This window comes from Entelurus aequoreus, linkage group LG13 (genome assembly GCF_033978785.1).
Source record: "Entelurus aequoreus isolate RoL-2023_Sb linkage group LG13, RoL_Eaeq_v1.1, whole genome shotgun sequence".
NCBI lineage: Eukaryota > Metazoa > Chordata > Actinopteri > Syngnathiformes > Syngnathidae > Entelurus > Entelurus aequoreus.
Genome location: NC_084743.1, coordinates 68418177 through 68435552, shown reverse-complemented (window position 1 = coordinate 68435552; position 17376 = coordinate 68418177). Strand labels below are relative to the sequence as shown.

The 17376-nt window shown below is 37.6% G+C and overlaps 1 protein-coding gene across 6 annotated transcripts in view; it reads right to left on the bottom strand.

The window, feature by feature from the left end:
- LOC133663653 (E3 ubiquitin-protein ligase TRIP12) overlaps positions 1 to 17376 on the bottom strand; it is a 71902-nt gene that overhangs the window by 22274 nt on the left and 32252 nt on the right. For 3 of the 6 annotated variants that reach the window (XM_062068297.1, XM_062068301.1, XM_062068298.1), the window contains 15 exons: positions 17231 to 17326; positions 17039 to 17131; positions 16773 to 16934; positions 14340 to 14408; positions 14082 to 14247; positions 12360 to 12477; positions 11891 to 12047; positions 11564 to 11717; positions 11196 to 11424; positions 10952 to 11070; positions 5115 to 5322; positions 3604 to 3704; positions 1700 to 1871; positions 1473 to 1614; positions 1206 to 1397 (listed from right to left, as the gene is read on the bottom strand). In XM_062068297.1, the coding sequence (XP_061924281.1) occupies positions 1206 to 1397; positions 1473 to 1614; positions 1700 to 1871; positions 3604 to 3704; positions 5115 to 5322; positions 10952 to 11070; positions 11196 to 11424; positions 11564 to 11717; positions 11891 to 12047; positions 12360 to 12477; positions 14082 to 14247; positions 14340 to 14408; positions 16773 to 16934; positions 17039 to 17131; positions 17231 to 17326 (2178 nt within the window). The remainder of the gene's footprint in view (positions 1 to 1205; positions 1398 to 1472; positions 1615 to 1699; positions 1872 to 3603; positions 3705 to 5114; positions 5323 to 10951; positions 11071 to 11195; positions 11425 to 11563; positions 11718 to 11890; positions 12048 to 12359; positions 12478 to 14081; positions 14248 to 14339; positions 14409 to 16772; positions 16935 to 17038; positions 17132 to 17230; positions 17327 to 17376) is intronic. The other 3 variants (XM_062068300.1, XM_062068302.1, XM_062068299.1) reach the window with 2 other exon arrangements.

Here is a 17376-nt window from a genome sequence, read left to right as displayed (position 1 = left end):
GGTCTGTATGGGCCACAGGGATACTCAGTTGTAATACACTTTTCCACTACGTGTGGCTAATGACAATATCAAACAAACAGAAGAAGTCTGGAGCTAAAGTCAGTAGTTTAATAAGCACAAAAATTATAACTAAAGTTATAAAGCTGTATTATTAATTGCATCTAATTTTTATTGACAATTTAGTTGAGAAACATAGTTATTGTTATTTATTATTGATTTGGTTTATTTTTGCACTCCAGAGGATTATGTACATTTATTTTTTATCAGTTGTTAATCCCTTCTCATGCAGTATATTTGATTACCGTAGTATGAATTTTTGTAATCAGCCTTACCTACGCCTAAGGTTTGTGTGTTAAATACAGTAAATTATAATCTTTGTGATTAAAAGGTTGTTTAAACTGGAAGTAAGTTGGATGTAATTATTGAATACGACTAACTAAAAATTCAAGAGTAAAATTGCTAATCAGTGTTAAAATTTGAGTCAGATTACTCAATAGTTGAATGTAGTTGAGGTCAAGAAGGTTAAAAAATACCTGATCTAGCTACTTCATGAGTTGTGCATGATTTCTTAAGAACCCCCAATATATCCACTTCAAAATGCAAATATTCGGACTATAAGCCGCTACTTTTTCCCCTCGTTCTGGTCCCTGTGGCTTATACAACGGTGCGGCTTATTTACGGCCTGTTCTTCTCCGACACCGACAAAGAGGATTTCGGTGGTTTTAGTACGCAGGAGGAAGACGATGACACAATGATTAAAGACTGACTTTTCATATACCGGTAGGCTGGTTATTTTGATAACGTACAGGCGAGCACTTTGTATTACTTTGCACCGTTGTATTATTTGTACTCTGCACGAATGCTGTTCGCCATGTCAAAGATGTGAAAGTTTGATTGAATGATTGAAAGATTTATTGTTAATAAATGGGACGCTTTGCGTTCCCAAACAGTCATCTCTGTCCCGACAATCCCCTCCGTGGTAGCAGGAACCCCTATATACTACGGTAATTACACATCAAAACCCTGCGGCTTATAGTCGGGTGCGGCTTATATATGGAGCAATCTGTATTTTCCCCTAAATTTAGCTGGTGCGGCTTATAGTCAGGTGCGGCTTATAGTCCGGAAATTACGGTCGTGAAAAAAACCTTGTTACATGCTAGTTTTTTTATTTAAGTAGTAGTACATGTAAAGTAGACTTTACTCACTGGGCAGCCAGTGAAGACGTGGAGAAACCGCTTTAGTCGCAAATCCCGACTAAGCAAGTCCCGGTCTGTGTTGGACGTTAGGTAAAGCAGGAGCTGCTTCACCAGCCCGCTGTGTTGAATCTCAAAAGAGGACACATCCGATTCTGACACGATACTGGAGATCTCTAAGAGACACTCCAAACCACCATCCACCTGCAAAACAGGACAAAGTAAACTAACTGCCGGTAGAAAACATGATAAAGTGTGAGGCATAGTGTATCTTTTCACCTGCAGATTGAGCTGCTCGGTGGCTGTGCAAAGTCTCTGAAGTACATTCAGTGCCGGGTTGCTGCCATCCACATTTTCAGAGTTGAAGTACCGCTCCACAAACTTGTTGGCCTGTTCTTTGATCCAGGCTTTGATTTTGTCTCTGTCACAGCATGAAAACAGGTTCCAAATCAAATACAGCAGTCCACGCAGCGTCAATACTAAGTCAAATCGTTTGTTGATTGTACCTGTTATTTGAAATGGAGTCCTTGGGAGGCGTCCTTGCCAGGCCACTCACGCCCGCTGTACGTGAGGGCTCAGTGGCATTATTGGTTTGGGCACCCAGTTTGCCCCATGTTTTTGGATTTAGACTGGCCAAGAAGGATGATTTGGGTGACTGAGTACTCGTGGGGCTTTTAGCTGTAGAGACCACATGTTCATTAGGCTAAAAACATCCAACACTATGTTATTAGAGCAATTATGCAATGCTTCCACATATGGCTGGGCAATATGGCAAAAAAATAAATAAAATTAAATTTTTAAAAAAAGGATCACGATTATTTTTTTCATATCATCCGCTCTCGATTGATATCAATTTTTTTCTTTTAAATTAAAAGCGGATGGTCCTGTGCAGGATTATACACACTACCGCAGTATCTTGTAAGAGACATTTCCACCATGTTTGATTGAGGTAATAAATGCCAACAGCTATCAACTGTCATTTTGTTTACGAGAGGTACAACAGTACAGGTAACCCACGCTATAGTGCATACCTGGTTTTAGAGCCACGGTTTTGCTTCCTTTTTTGGTATGCTTTTTGGGGGTAAAGAGAACAACGTTTCTTTCACTCAAAGTTAATGTTTTTTTTGCTTGTCATCACAAACACTGCAGTAAGCAAAGTATCATTGATGTGGTGAATATTTATTTCAAGTTAATATTTACTAAACAACACTTAAATGGTAAATTATTATGTGTATGCTTTAATTACTTCTATACAGCAGTGCTTCTCACCAATGCTTTGGCAAATGGCAAGCAGTAACCCAGATTGTGGAGTTTCTAAAACATAAATTATGTATCTTATATTGAGTGAAAATACATTCAAGTGCAGTTTGAATTTAAGGTACTGTAAAATAATGTGTACCAACACATAAAACAAGTTTCATGATTGTTTTCTTTTTGTTTGTGGATGAAAAAAAACATTTTGTTCCTGACAAAGTGTCTGTCTGCAGGTTGTTGTTTTTTTTTTATACCAGTATACCGGTACTACTGTGCTTGTTACTCCAACAGCAGAGACAATATTTTTTATTTTTTATGTCAAATCAGAGGAGTTGAATCTTTGCAGACACCTACAATAAGTCTGATTAATTAAAATTTAGATATAAAAATGCCTTTTCTGATTAAATTAGTGGGTTTGTTGATTCTCCTAGTCAGGACCAATACAGTCACATAGACGTTCTCTGAGTGCCTGCAAGTCCACATTCGGGGCAGGATTACTGGTGAGCTGCAGCAGACAGTGACACTAAAGTCGCTGCTCCTTTTAATAATAATAATAATGGATTAGATTTTATATCACGCTTTTCTATTATTAGATACTCAAAGATGTTGTGTTTGAACTTCTACGCAAGTGTTAGTCCTATTTCTTTATTTTGTTCTTCTGGGCTGCACTACCAGCTGTGTAAGGGGACGAGGCACAACGCGATTGAACATCGTCATGAGGAGATTGACTTTCGCAAAGGTCGAATGAGATGGTCGCGCACACGAAAACACTTTCACACAAACACACAAACGTACACAAACACACACAGGATCACAGCTAATAAAGTTGGATTGTTGCGAGCAGGATTATACCAAGCATCGTTGCTTCCCTACTGTGGTAACTTCTAACAGACTTATCCGCCATATTTGATCGTGGAAATATGCTAACAGCGAATCGACGTGATTGAACTCAACGATCACGATCATATAATCTCCCCGCCCTACTGCCACAACAATAAATGTCCAATAAAGTATGTTGAATTGTGTCCAGCACTACAATAATGCGTTCTCTTCTGTTGCATGTGTTAAGCGCACCAATGAGAAAATGAATGGATATCACAATGAGAAGAAGAAGAGGCACCTGTCAAACTTCACTATTAAGGCAACATGAACTTACCCTGATTGTCTACTTTATCATCATCCCTTGGTGGCGAGTATTTGGGTCTTCTGGAACTTCTTTTAGGTAATCGTTTTCTCTTCAGGACATCACTTAACCTTCTGAGAACAGTCAAAAACAGCATGGTAGATTGGACCATAGCAAACACATTTGAACATGTATATAAGAAATCAACCGATTATCAACATGGCCGATATGTGGTATTTTGACATTTCGGTCTTTTTTGTATCCACAGATACACTATACACGCATAGGATATCAGTATGTAGTATATAAAAATTGCCTTTTCCCCTGACTGCAGCGCTCACGCAACACTCGAAGCGTGGGCTCATTACAAGACCGCGGCGAGTTTAATGTTCCGTGATTCAACCAAATAACACGACAAAGATGGATGGACATGAGAATGACAGAAAATATATCTCTGCCAAAAATCCGAACTTTGCGAACATTTTTGTCAAATAGACTTATTAGGTGAATAAAGAAGAGCAGACAGCAGCTCACACATTCTTAAACTTTCTGTAACATCAAGGAAGAACCTACACCAGCCAGCGTGAAAAATGTCTCAACTATAAGCTAAGTGAATCAGACCAGAATTGTTTTCGTTTATATGTTCGCAATATTTCAAGGTTCCACACGAGAAAACTTGACATTGTATTAAATCCATAACTTTTTCATAAAACTGTATTAGATTGGGTAGATGGCAAATTGTGATTTATTTTTACAAATTTTCACAGGAAAATGTCTTTATTTTATAAAGCAAATGGTTGATGCATTAGACACACGTTATAAAAGGTTTTTGTAAAATCCTTTTTTTGGTGCTAAATTAACCACAACTTTAGCTCCGCATAAAACATGTCACTTACTGGTCTGATGTTTCCTTAAAAAAAAATTTTGAAAAAAAAAACTACTTCAAAGCTTTGTCCAGCTGTTTACTGGTTAATACTATTCATGTTTATTAACTTACACTGCAAATTAACTTAATCTCCAAATATAATTTATCAGCCTACTTGACTAAAAATTTGTTCTGAAAAACCAGATCGTTCGATCTCTAGTGTATATGTAAAAGGAAAGAATCTTAAAGACAAACATTACTCTGTTTTATCGGTTAACCAAAACTGACCATTTCTGAGAAAAGCTGTCTGGGTCAACATGATAGAGAGAAAAAATAGTGCAGCAGAGGTACCCCAACTTTTTGCCATTAAGGACAAAGTGAAAATGTGCCAAAGGGCCAAACAGGGCGATTTTAAATGTGAAACAGAAATAGTTTAAATGTAAACAATAAAGTGCAAATAACGTGGATGGATGGTAACTAGTTAGCCTTGCGAACATGCCATCATTATTGTGTGAGCTTGGAAAAGATTAATATGACTATGTATTACATTTAGGAATCTGCTCTTAGCAAACCAAATGGAATGACTTAGTGGGCCAACTGTGGCCCATGGGCCCCACTTTGGGCATCTCAGCTCTAATATAGTGAGTTCACTCCATTATGGACATCTATCAAGACTCACCCTTGTGGGCTGAGGTCCAGTGAGTCTTCCATGCTGTGCTGGAAGCTAGGTGAACCCAGGTCAGGAGCTGCGTTATTTGCAGACGTGGTGGATGTCGTGCTGATGGTGGTGGTACACAGACTGGTACTACTACTAGGGCAAGCTTTAGGGGGACTCGTGACTAGAAAGGTCTCTGACTCAGCCAAGTTTTTAACCTGGTGCATTACACCTGGAGGAGGAAAGATAAAAACAGTATGAGTGAGTATACAGGTATATATAGCCTTACATGATAACAGAAACCAATTAGTCGATTTACAGTGGGAAAAATACAATTCTGTTCAACTTTGGGGTCATTTGGAACTGAACACAGGAAAACAGATTCATCCCATAAAAATACACCTGAATTTTATTATAGATCCACAGAAAAACTACACTACAATTTTCACTTCCAATACGATATAAATATTACAGCCTTTTGAGTATTGGCCTATATTGACCCAATATGCTATCAGCACAAATCATACATATTTTTTTACTATTTTGTAGTGTGCATTGTTAGAAAAGACGATCAATTGAAATTGCTCTGCCCTGGCTTCGCCGATGATGGACAGAATCCCCGGTCTGCGAAAGCCTGTTCCTGAGGCCGGTGCTTAGCCGTAACCGCAATCGTGCTGTAGCTAAAAGGTTTTGTGTTGTAATTTATATTGTCTTGTGGCGTTTGCATTTGTCAACCAACCTAGGTATCCACCATTTTTGTTTAGACCACACCAAGGACAGGCAAATACACTTAACATTTAACGTCCTGAACATTACAAATGTTAAACTTCCTAAAAAGTCTGCTGTTCTTAAATCCAATAGTTTTCTTTTTTTTTAATACAGATAAAAATCGATCGATTTCCTTTTAAATGATCTTGGACCTACCGGTACCTTCCGGAAGGCAAACTTAACAAGCACTAGGGTTGTCCCGATACCAATAATTTGATTAAGGCCCCGGTACCAAAACACATTCTCTTGTTGCACTCAAAGAACAATTCACAATTTTCTATATTCATTCATTCAATTATTTATTTGTTTCAGGCAAAGACATAAAAAAGTACAAAGTTGACAACACATAATAATATAAATTAATATAGTGCAAAAGGTAATGTATAGTATGTAATGCATGATTGTCCAGTTTTGCCTGAAAGGGAGTGGGAAGAAGATAACTTATTTAATCCCACTCCCAGTTCTCCATTCAGTGATTATTCACATGAGTTTCACTGTTACTTTGTTCAAGGATTATAATACAGATGTTGTATAATAGTGGCAAATATTGCATATAGTCTGCCATAATCAAGGATTTATTGACATTATATCAAATGCTTCATGATTTATGGTTGCCACTCCTGGTTTGTGCTTTAAGAAAAATATAATTATTAGTAAGTACTAAAAACAAAACTATGGATAAATGTACACAGATAAGTCATGTAGCAGGTAAAACACACATTTGTTAAAGATAAAACAAATTGTAGGAATTTGTTACAAAATTCAGTCATTTCAGTTGCATTAGTTGATGCTAGATGGGCGGTCTTAACTCTGCTAATATTTGGCATCAAGCCAAGCAGCTGTGTTCGCGTCAACATGTGCACAACAGGGGAGCTAGTTAACTTAAGAGAGAAGCATGTGTGTTTGCAAGAATGGCAAAGTGTTGGCTGAGTGATATCAGTGAGTGAGTGGGCGAGTAAAGAGAGAGAGAGGGAGTGCGTGCACTGCGCAGTAGAAGGATGAACGAGTCTGGTTGTGTCCTGCAAAACTAATAAAAGCAACCAGATTGTCACGACACTGCGGCCTTGTCATTCTGACCCGAAAGCGGAGTTTAGCCAACCCATTGCCGGTTAAAGTGAAGGGTGTAACCCCCGACAAAAACATCGACCCTGAAGGGAACGTCTGCCTCGACTATGGTCTGCACTGGAGCTAAACAACAAGAAAGGTGTAACAACTACATTATTACCTATCACTCTTTATAACTCCTTGTGCAGATCTGAATGCTTATTATTTAAATCTTTACCTAAGTTTGAAGCAAAGGTGATAATACTAATCGCCACGTTTGGCAAGGCTTGTTTTAAAGCAACACTTTACGCACCCCTTTTATTAACCAGTAGAATTCTATTTTTTTGCAGTTCTTCTCCAAGATGTTATTGCTTTTATGCATTTTGTGTGTGCGTTTTGACACACTCAACATAATGTGCCTCCAACATATCAATCAATCAATCAATGTTTATTTATATAGCCCTAAATCACAAGTGTCTCAAAGGGCTGCACAAGCCACAACGACATCCGCGGTACAGAGCCCACATAAGGGCAAGGAAAACTCACCCCAGTGGGACGTCGATGTGAATGACTATGAGAAACCTTGGAGAGGACCGCATATGTGGGTAACCCCCCCTCCGCTCCGTAGTCACCGCTGCACAGCGGCATTCAGATGAAAGAACGGTACCGGTATTTTTGCAAAGGCAGTTTAGTACCTATTTCAATTCATTAGTATTGCGGTACTTTATTAGTACCGGCATACCGTACCACCATAACAAGCACAAATGGATATACCAGGGGTCACCAACCTTTTTGAAACCAAGGGCTACTTCTTGGGTACTGATTAATGCGAAGGGCTACCAGTTAAGATACACACTTAAATAAATTGCCAGAAGTAGCCAATTTGCTCAATTTACCTTTAACTCTGTTATTATTAATAATTAATGATATTTATCTTTGTGGAAACACTGATCATCTTAATGATTTCTCACAATAAATATATATAGAAACAGATAAATATCAATATGCAACACTTTATTTTTATATTTTCTCTAAGTGCACATTTTTCAAATTGAACATTTTCAAATGATCACTTCTAAGACAGTCTTGTGAAATCACAATATCCCATTTTAACTAGCTAGCCACTAACATTTTTTAACAAATCATGAATTACTTTGTACCATGTTTGTACAAATAATAACTCATGTAAAATACAAAAGTAAACTCTCAAATTTGTAAATCATGTCACACTTTGAACTGGACACCAAATCTGTTATCTGTTTCTTTGTCAGTAAGTGGGAAGCCTGGCATTGCATGCTGTTAACTAGTGTGTTGTACTCTGGTGTGTAACTTGACACTGCAACTCTGAGTGAGTCTTGCAGATGTGCATCAGTGAGGCGTGTTCTGTGTTTGTTCTTGATGAAGTTCATGTCAGAAAAGGCTGATTCACAAAGATAAGATTTTTCCTCATTGTTTGCGGAACCTTCTTAATCTTTTGGACATATTTTCACAGCAATCTGGCCTTAAGCTTAATTATGATAAATGTAAAATGATAAGGATCGGAAATCTAAAGGGAACGTCCTTTCGAATGGAATGCAGAGTGCCTGTTTTGTGGACAGATGGACCAGTTAACATACTTGGTGTTGTTGTCCCAGAAAATCTGGAAGATCTAGGCTCAGTAAATTATGATAATCAACTAAGAAAGCTGGACAAAATTATGCAATTATGGAAAGGGAAATCCCTAACCTTGTATGGTAAAATGTCTATTGCCAACACGTTAATTATTCCTCAATTTATTTATTTGTTTTTGTCATTACCAGCTCCATCACAAAACTTTTTTAAGATTTATGAGCGGAGGGTCTTCGATTTTGTCTGGAACGGAAAACCAGAAAAGATAAAAAGAAAGGTTTTGTACAAAGAGTATGAATATGGGGGCCTGAAACTTCTCAACCTTGAAGCTATGTGTCTGTCTTTAAAAGCATCAATTGTTCCAAAGATGTATTTAAACATTGAGTGGTACACAAATGTCCTGTTGGACAAAAAACATGTACTGTATCAAAATAAATTGTATCCTTTTTTACAAGTGATCCCCTCCCAGAGAGTCTGCTGGGAAACATGGCGGGGTTCATAAAGGAAACAATCCACTCATAGTGGTGTTTTCAATTTTATGTGCCAGAAAAAAGAGACGATATTTTGCAGCAGTTAATATGGATGAACTCTAATATTGTAATAGATGGAAAGCCTTTCTTTTGGAAAAATATGTTTGAAAGAGGAATCATTTTTGTCAATGATATTATCAATGAGAATGGTAAAATTATGAACTATGATGAATTTAGAGCTATGTATGGTGATGCTTGCTCAAGCTTTTCATTTTATCAACTAACTGGAGTAATTGGGAAAAGATGGAAACAAATAATTAATTATGGAACTACTAAATTATTAGTTTGTAAACCTCTAATAAGAAATTCTAGTTGGCAAAAAGGAACTAAAATAAATAGAAAAAGATATAATTTTTATTTAATAAAGAAATCTTTGAAGGCTGCCTCATACAACACAAATGGAAAATGGGAGGACTTTTTTGACTGCCCGTTGCCATGGGATGCCATATTCAAACTAATCTATAAAACCACTATCGATGTGCAAAATCGTTATTTTCAAATTAAAATTATTTATAACTTCTTACCCACAGGGAAAATGTTAAAATTATGGAATATGACAGAGTCAGATGATTGCCGATTTTGTTGTCAGGAGCCTGAATCCACCCTGCATTTGTTTTGGTATTGTCATATTGTGTCTTTGTTTTGGGTGGAAGTTGAAAAAATGTGTTTAAGGATTGGTTTGTTTATGAAGCTTAATGTGGTTTCTGTTATTTTAGGAGAGTTCATTGACAATCATGATTTAGTCAATTTAATTATAGTACTCGGTAAAATGTTTATTTTTAAGGCCAAAAACAGATATTCACTTATTATTACTTTCTTTAAAACATTTATTCAGTATTTTCTAAATTTAGAAAGTTACATGGTTGAAAACGATAATGATGCCAAAAAACATTTAAAAAAAGATGAGAAGTCCTCAAAGGCTTATTTTGAAAGTATAATTATGTTTATAGATTATATGATATCTGTTGTTGTGTTCCCTAATTTGAGTGACCTGGACATAATCTGGACTGTACATAAATGCTTAATTTGAAAATGTAATTTTGTTCATAAATTATATGCAATCTGTTGTGTTCCCTACTTTTTTTCTGTGTACATGAATGAAGGTGTGTGTTGCTGAGTCCAACTTGGACATTATCTGGACTGGGCCTGGTTTAAAAAACCCTTTAAACAAATCTAATTTCATTGACAACCTGGTCTGTTGAAGATAAGGCCCTTTTTTAAAAAATAAAATAAAGTAAGATAAATAAATAAAAAACATTTTCTTGGATAAAAAAGAAAGTAAAACAATATAAAAATAATTACATAAAAAATAGTAATTAATGAAAATGTTAGTGGACCAGCAGGCTATACAATCATGTGTGCTTCAGGGACTGTGTCCCTTGCAGATGTGTTGTCTATGTTGTGGGAACCAGAATATTGGTAGCAGAAAGAAATAACCCCTTTTGTGTGAGTGGGTGTGGATGAGTGTGCACGGGGGAGGTTGTTTGGGTTGATGCACTGATTGAAAGTGTATCTTGTGTTTTTTCTATGTAGATTTAATTTTAAAAAAAAAAAAAAAAATTTTTTTTTTTTTTTTTTAGAGCAGGCCCGCGGGCGACTCATCTGGTCCTTACGGGCGACCTGGTGCCCACGGGCACCGCGTTGGTGACCCCTGGGATATACCTATCGATAAATAGATCAACCATAGCACCCCTAGTAATAATATTACGTTTTTTTCCCGGAATTGGCACACCCTTGAGCAAAACATAGCGCCTATTATGCAAAAACACAAACTTTGTTTAGAAAAAATTCAATATCCCTGGCAAAATGTTGCCTAAAATCATTGAAGGTGAAAAATATACAGCTTTTGAACATCCAAAACTTGGTGCCATGCAGGTAAGTACCACTGTGCACAATCACAAGACTACAAACCTTCTCTTCTGAAATAGACACTGAAGACATCAGGTAGCTTCTGCATGAGGATCTCAGCCATCTGCAGAGAACCTACTACAATTTTCAGGTCCTGGCTGGACAGCATGGAAGCAATGTGACTGGAAAGAAAACAATTTAAACCAAATTAATTTCAAACCAAATATTACACTAGTTACAGTAATTACTTGGCTTTCCTTCATGACATTTGGGGTTTATTTATAACAACGGCCTGCTGGATAGTTACCTGGACACTGCATGATTCCTCAGCACATCCTTCAGCAGCTCGGCATCCGCAAAGTAGATGATCCTGAGGATGGCTCTAAGGCACTTGTGTCTAACTGCAGGTCCAGCAGAGGAGCTGTACACTTCATACAAGACCCCAAATAGAGTTTTGATAAAGCACTTAGCCAGCTCAGGGTCCTCCTTCATTAGCTGGGCCCGTGCATCTTCTCTCCGTACTTCCTGGTGACTCCCTGGAGATAAAAGCACCACACTATATTACTTCAAAACTATGTCCAGCTGTTTAACATAACGCATTGTTTTGTTTTTGGATTTGCACCCAAACTTAAAACAGTTGGACAGTTTCAAAATTACACCAAAAACAATTATTACCGGAGCTGGGATTTGCAAGTGGATTTGGCTTCCTCTGGATACCCCGCGCTGTTCCAGTGTCTTCATTGATCTGCTGCATAGAGTTAAAGTCAATTGTATACACACGACCCAGAGTTGACAAGCTGATCTCATCTTCTCCATTCTGGTGTGCTGTCTGTAGAACAAGATAATGACCATATAAAGCCATCATTAGAATAAGAAATAGATTTAAAAGTACAAGTTAATCCGTGAGTTGTGATAAAAATGCAATAAATGATAAATTATCGACACTGTAACTGTAGTAGAGGTCTACAATCACTTCACAAAATTCTTCTGGTGAATCAATACCTCAATAATGCGGCTGTCAATGCGATTGTAGGGGTGCCACATTCCTCTATCGTCCCTCCATTGCCATATCACTCCTTCAGTTGTCTGGGCGCTACCCTTTTTCAGCATTACGTCAACTGCAAAGATGCCCTCTCTGGGCAGGCAGGGCATCAGCTCACTAGGAGGAGGAGGAGGAGGAGGTGGTGGTTTTAATTGGTTGCAGAATTCTATTCAAGTCTCAAGTTTAAGCAATTTGTGTTATGTGTATCGTTTTATTAGAACCTACTGTACACCTAGGGACATCACTGTATATCTGATACTTTGTTTTTAAGCAACATTATTTTCATAAGCCTCAATGCTTGTTACTTGTACATGTGATTGAAAAACAGATATTCACAAGCAAAAAACACAGGGGGTTCTGTTTCTAGTAAATAGAGCAGTTAATGTTGGTAAAAAGAGAAAATGATGGTATGGTGCGTGTATACGATACCATATAAGGGAGGTGAGTTCATAAAGCTCCTGAGGGCTCCGTGGTACAAGTTCAATCTGTTCCTGGCAGCTGCCATTGGATGCACCACACAGGAGGAAACGCAACGTCTCTGCTATGTCTGGGGAAAAAGAATATGCAAGATATCTGTGGTTAGTATGGTAGTAAAATACAAAGAAAAACTAAAAGATGATGAAAAGTCTGCATATTAACCACAGCTGAACATTCTGATAAGTGCCCCTCAAAGCCCTAAAAAAGCCGGCAGGCTCTAAAGCGTTTTTACTCGGGCTCCAGTCCTCCGGAATGCCCTACCAGCAACAGTTAGCGATGCTACCTCAGTGGAAGCATTCAAGTCCTGCCTTAGAAGTCATTTACGGTACATACGCTAGCCTTTAAAGACCCCTTTTAGACCAGTTGATCTGCCGCTTTTCTGCTCTATCCCCACTCTTATGGATGGAGAGCATACCAGGTGGTCATGGTAATTTCTGGTACCAGTCTGGAGATAGCTGACCCAAATTGAGACCCGATATGGACCACGCTTCCATGCATAGCTAAAGACATCTTTGCATAGCTGACTGGATGAGCCTAAACCGATGGACTGGACTCCCACTTTATCTATTAATTTAACAATATTAATTGTAAACTGCACTAACTGTACCCAATTGACATCCATTGAAGCCGGTTTCCCTACATCTGCGATCCTTCTAAAGATTTCTTCTGTTTCCCCATCTGGGGTTTTTTGGATTTTTTCCTTGCCCGAATGTGGGTTTAGATCAGAGGATGCTGTTGTGAGTTTGTGAAGCCCTTTGGGGCACCTGTGATTAAGGGCTATATAAATAACATTTTGATTGATTGAAGAGAAAACTAGGGCATGGAAGGGCAATAACGAGCAATGGTCGCCCTAACAAATGGGCACATGGACTGTAAAATATTGTGCTACATTGACTATAGGGCTGTGATTTATTTACAAAAAAATGCTGTTAAAATTTACTATGATATTATATATATATATTTTTATATATATATATATATATATATATATATAAATGCTGAGTCAACAAAGCACAAATGTGCTGTTTTTTGGCGAACTTGATTACATTCCCATTGAAAGCTTTGGTGATTGCTTACCATTGCCCCTTTATCACACATGGTGCCCTTGAGTATATAAAGGATTCCACCACAGTAAACTGCTTTTTAGTAGTAGTTTGTTGATGGTAGAAGCCATCTTCCCCTCTAAAGAGAGGCATTCCTTTCACTCTGCTGAATGCCCCAGTTTTAGATGCTGAAACAATTTAGTTGTGCTGCTGCCTTTTGTTGCATTGGACTTCACTTGTCTCATACCCAAACTTGTCCTAAACCACTGATACAAATTATTTCTTGGGAACAAACTTCTTGCTCTTGTTAGCGGTTGCCATGTTGTTGCTTTCAGCCTGTCTCTGTTAAAGAAACAAGAGTGGACGGGGGAGGGGGAAACTACAGAAGCTTCTGAAGGCAAAATGGAAGCTCCGTAGCACGAGGAGAAAAAAAACCTTTTTTTTTTTTAATCTTCTGCAACAAAAAAAATTTAATGCATTGATTTAAAATCCACATATCACCAGGACTAATTGAATGTATACATTTTTGTACAACAATCAGAAGAGCGCCTGATGGTTCTGGTAATGTGAACCTGCAGGTTACATTTCCTCATGGCTACTGTATATGAGGTGTCAACCCCTGATTACTCACTCTGTTTCATGAGCTGCACTGCCAGGCAGGGGCAGTTGGAACACATGAGGGAAAACATGCGCACAACCATGATGAACATCCCAGAGCTAAGTATAGGAGGGGTCACTACCAGCAGCTGCTGAATGTTGGTCAAAAGGTCTCGTGATGCCACTTCTTGCAGAAGATTCTGTTAAGTCAAACAAATTAGTTGTGATAGTGAAACATGGCATTAAGTCTCAGATTTCAAATAAACAAAAACAAAAAAAGAAATGGGCAAACCTCCTCGTGCTGAAAATTGTCCACGAGTCGGGCAAAACAAAGACATGTGCTCTCAACTGATTTTTTATCCTACAGGGGAATATAATGAACACACATATTAAAAACACAAACACATTGTAATATGTTATAATCTCATTCATTAAAAGTACAAAGACTGGGAATGTATAATTATTTTGCAAATAAATTATACAAAAAAGGGCTGCAGCAATTTGGAAAGGGAAACATTTGACAAGAATGTGGTTTTGGTGTTATAGTAGCTAATTCTACAATGCACTTTATGTAATAAACCTAATGTGCAACTAAACACCTGACTACACAATTTATTTTAGTGGTCTATATTTAGTATTTAAAAATCGTTTACAGAAATAACTCCTTGCAACAATCTGGTCATTGGTTCCTAAGCTTAATCGCTAACATTCTAGGTTCATGCTTTGACATACAACAAAGTTTAAGGACCAGTGCGACTGATCAATGTTTCCCCTTCTTCCTTTGATAATCAATGTTTTATAAGCTAATAGATATCAGGTAGGGAGGGATGTTCCGATCAAGATTTTATGCTGCTAATTTTCATAACGATCATCCATAAGAGATCTACGCATACCAATACCATTCACATGTATTAAATGTTAATGTTCCAGTTTATTTATGGTGAGTGCTTGGGACGGTTTAACAATATCAACACAATAAACTAGTTTTTCATTCTCTTTTATTACATACAATTGTTTGAAAACAAAGTCACAATTACTACTCAGCAGTAAAAACTAAAATCTACTCATTTAAATCCTTTGGTTTTTACCCTCAAAGTCCTCCTGTGTCCACGGAATTATTCCCTGAGTTTGTAAACATTAACTAAAACTGAATATAAAAAAGATTGAGGAAAAAAAACAACTATTTAATTACTCTAGTGTTGATCATATACTGATTAGGGCTGCAACTAACGATTATCTTAATGATTAGTCGACTAATCAGATAATGCGTACACATTTTTAATGGCTCTAATTTTTCCATCAACTTCTAAATGCAAGTTTAGTTATTTTAGGCATCTGCTTACTAACAACAAACTAATTCATTCATAAATATGTATTCATACTGTAACTGTGCTGCTCATTCAGCCGTTACAAAAATTAAATATAAAAGGCAAAGCGCTAAAAACAACTATTAACCGTGTTTGTTTTAAAAAAAAACCGTTATAATAGCAGCAATGAAAAACAACAAAACACAAAATCTAACTTCCTCAAAAAGAAAAGCATTTTGTGATGTTTAAAAAGCTGCACACAGGTATATTGACTATTGATTAACTCTTGGCAGTTTTAGCACTCTAATAGACTCGATGTGTAGAACTGTATATTTGATTAATTCTTAAAAAGTTGGCTATTTAATAGATTAAATGTATGTTTAAACTTATGATACCTCCACATTGGTGCCCGTCTGTCTCTCTCAATGTGTGTGTGTGTGTGTGTGTGTGTATGTATATATGTGTTCACGCGCAATTCACGTTTTTTAAAGAACCTTTTTAACGGCATTGCAAATAGACAATGTCTTGAATTCTATATTTGATTAATTCTTAAAATGTTGGCTATTCGATAGATTGTATGTTTAATCTTATGATACCACCACATTGGTGCCTGTCAGTCTCTGTGTGTTATTGTGTGTGCACGCGCGTGCGGTTTGTGTTTGTTAAAGTGCCTTTTTTTCGGCATTACAAATTGACTTTGGCTAAAAAGATAGTTATTTTTCACACAACTTTGTCTCACAAGGTAGAAGCTAACACTGTTACAGAGGTTGAGACCGCATCTTCCCTCCAAATGTCCGACATGTCTCTGCTTTAAATGCTCACGGATCACAGATGTACTGCGATAAAAACAAGGTCCGCTTTGCAAAATGAACACGGTTTTTAACAAAAATAAGAGGAAATAGTCAAACTTTACATGTTATCACTGGCGTTGTTTTTGCGAGTGACCCACCTTCACCCAGAAAAACACGAGTGATGAGGTCACAACTATTGTTGACGACAAATTTTACTGTCGACATTTGTCGACTAATCCTTGCAACCCTAATACTGATACGGCAATTGGTATCGACGCCACCAATTTAGAGATCGATCTGCCCTCCTTTTACATATGTACTGTGACAATGCTGACACACCAACAGTTGTTATATTATTCTCTCTCTCGACTTTTATTAATCTACCGATTCATTTCCTGTTAATAACTGCTTACTTTCTGCTGTAACACGCTTCCATTTACACTTTTTTTAACTTTACTAAGCACTTAATTTTTCTGTTGTTTAAAGCTATAGTGGCATTAAAGGGCATTATCGAAAATAGCGATCTCATACTTTTTCGCCAAAATTGCCCAGTACTGATTAGTGGCAACTCGATCGGCACATCCCTAAAATCAGGTTAGATATATTCTAACTTGGGGGATATAGTACCTGATGTGCAAGTCTCTGAGTCAGCAGTGGCAGAGAATCAGAAACAAAGTGGAACTCGTCTGGCGTAATGCTCTGGCAGCAGTTGGCTGCTATGGCCAAGGCATTCCTCTGTGCATTGATGCTGAAGAATTCTAGGTAAAGTAGGCAGGCAGCAAGTCCACCCTGTGAGGGATGGCATGATCATGTCAATGTAGTGTTTTTAAGTTGTGCCTAATGGAGACAGGACGGGTAACATGTCACGCTAAAAAAAAAATAGCAATACTTACAGCCTGTAAAATTGCTTTGCTGTGTCGCCTTGACAGCATCTCCAAGGCAGTAAGTGCCTGCTCTGCTACGTCAATAAACTGAATCACCTGAAGCTGGAAACAAAGGGACATTGCATATTAGTACATGTAAAAAGGTGAGCGTTACTTATTACAAGGTGATTATGAACGGCTAAATCAGTGCCTTGTCCTTACCTTTTCCAGGAAGACGGGAATCGCATCTACGACCACTGCTGAGGATCGAGGGAGGGCCTCCATCATATACGTGAGTGCACGAGAGGCATGATTCATCTGTGTCAAGAAATTCAAAAACTATGTAAGTCAAAAAAAATAAATGCAAA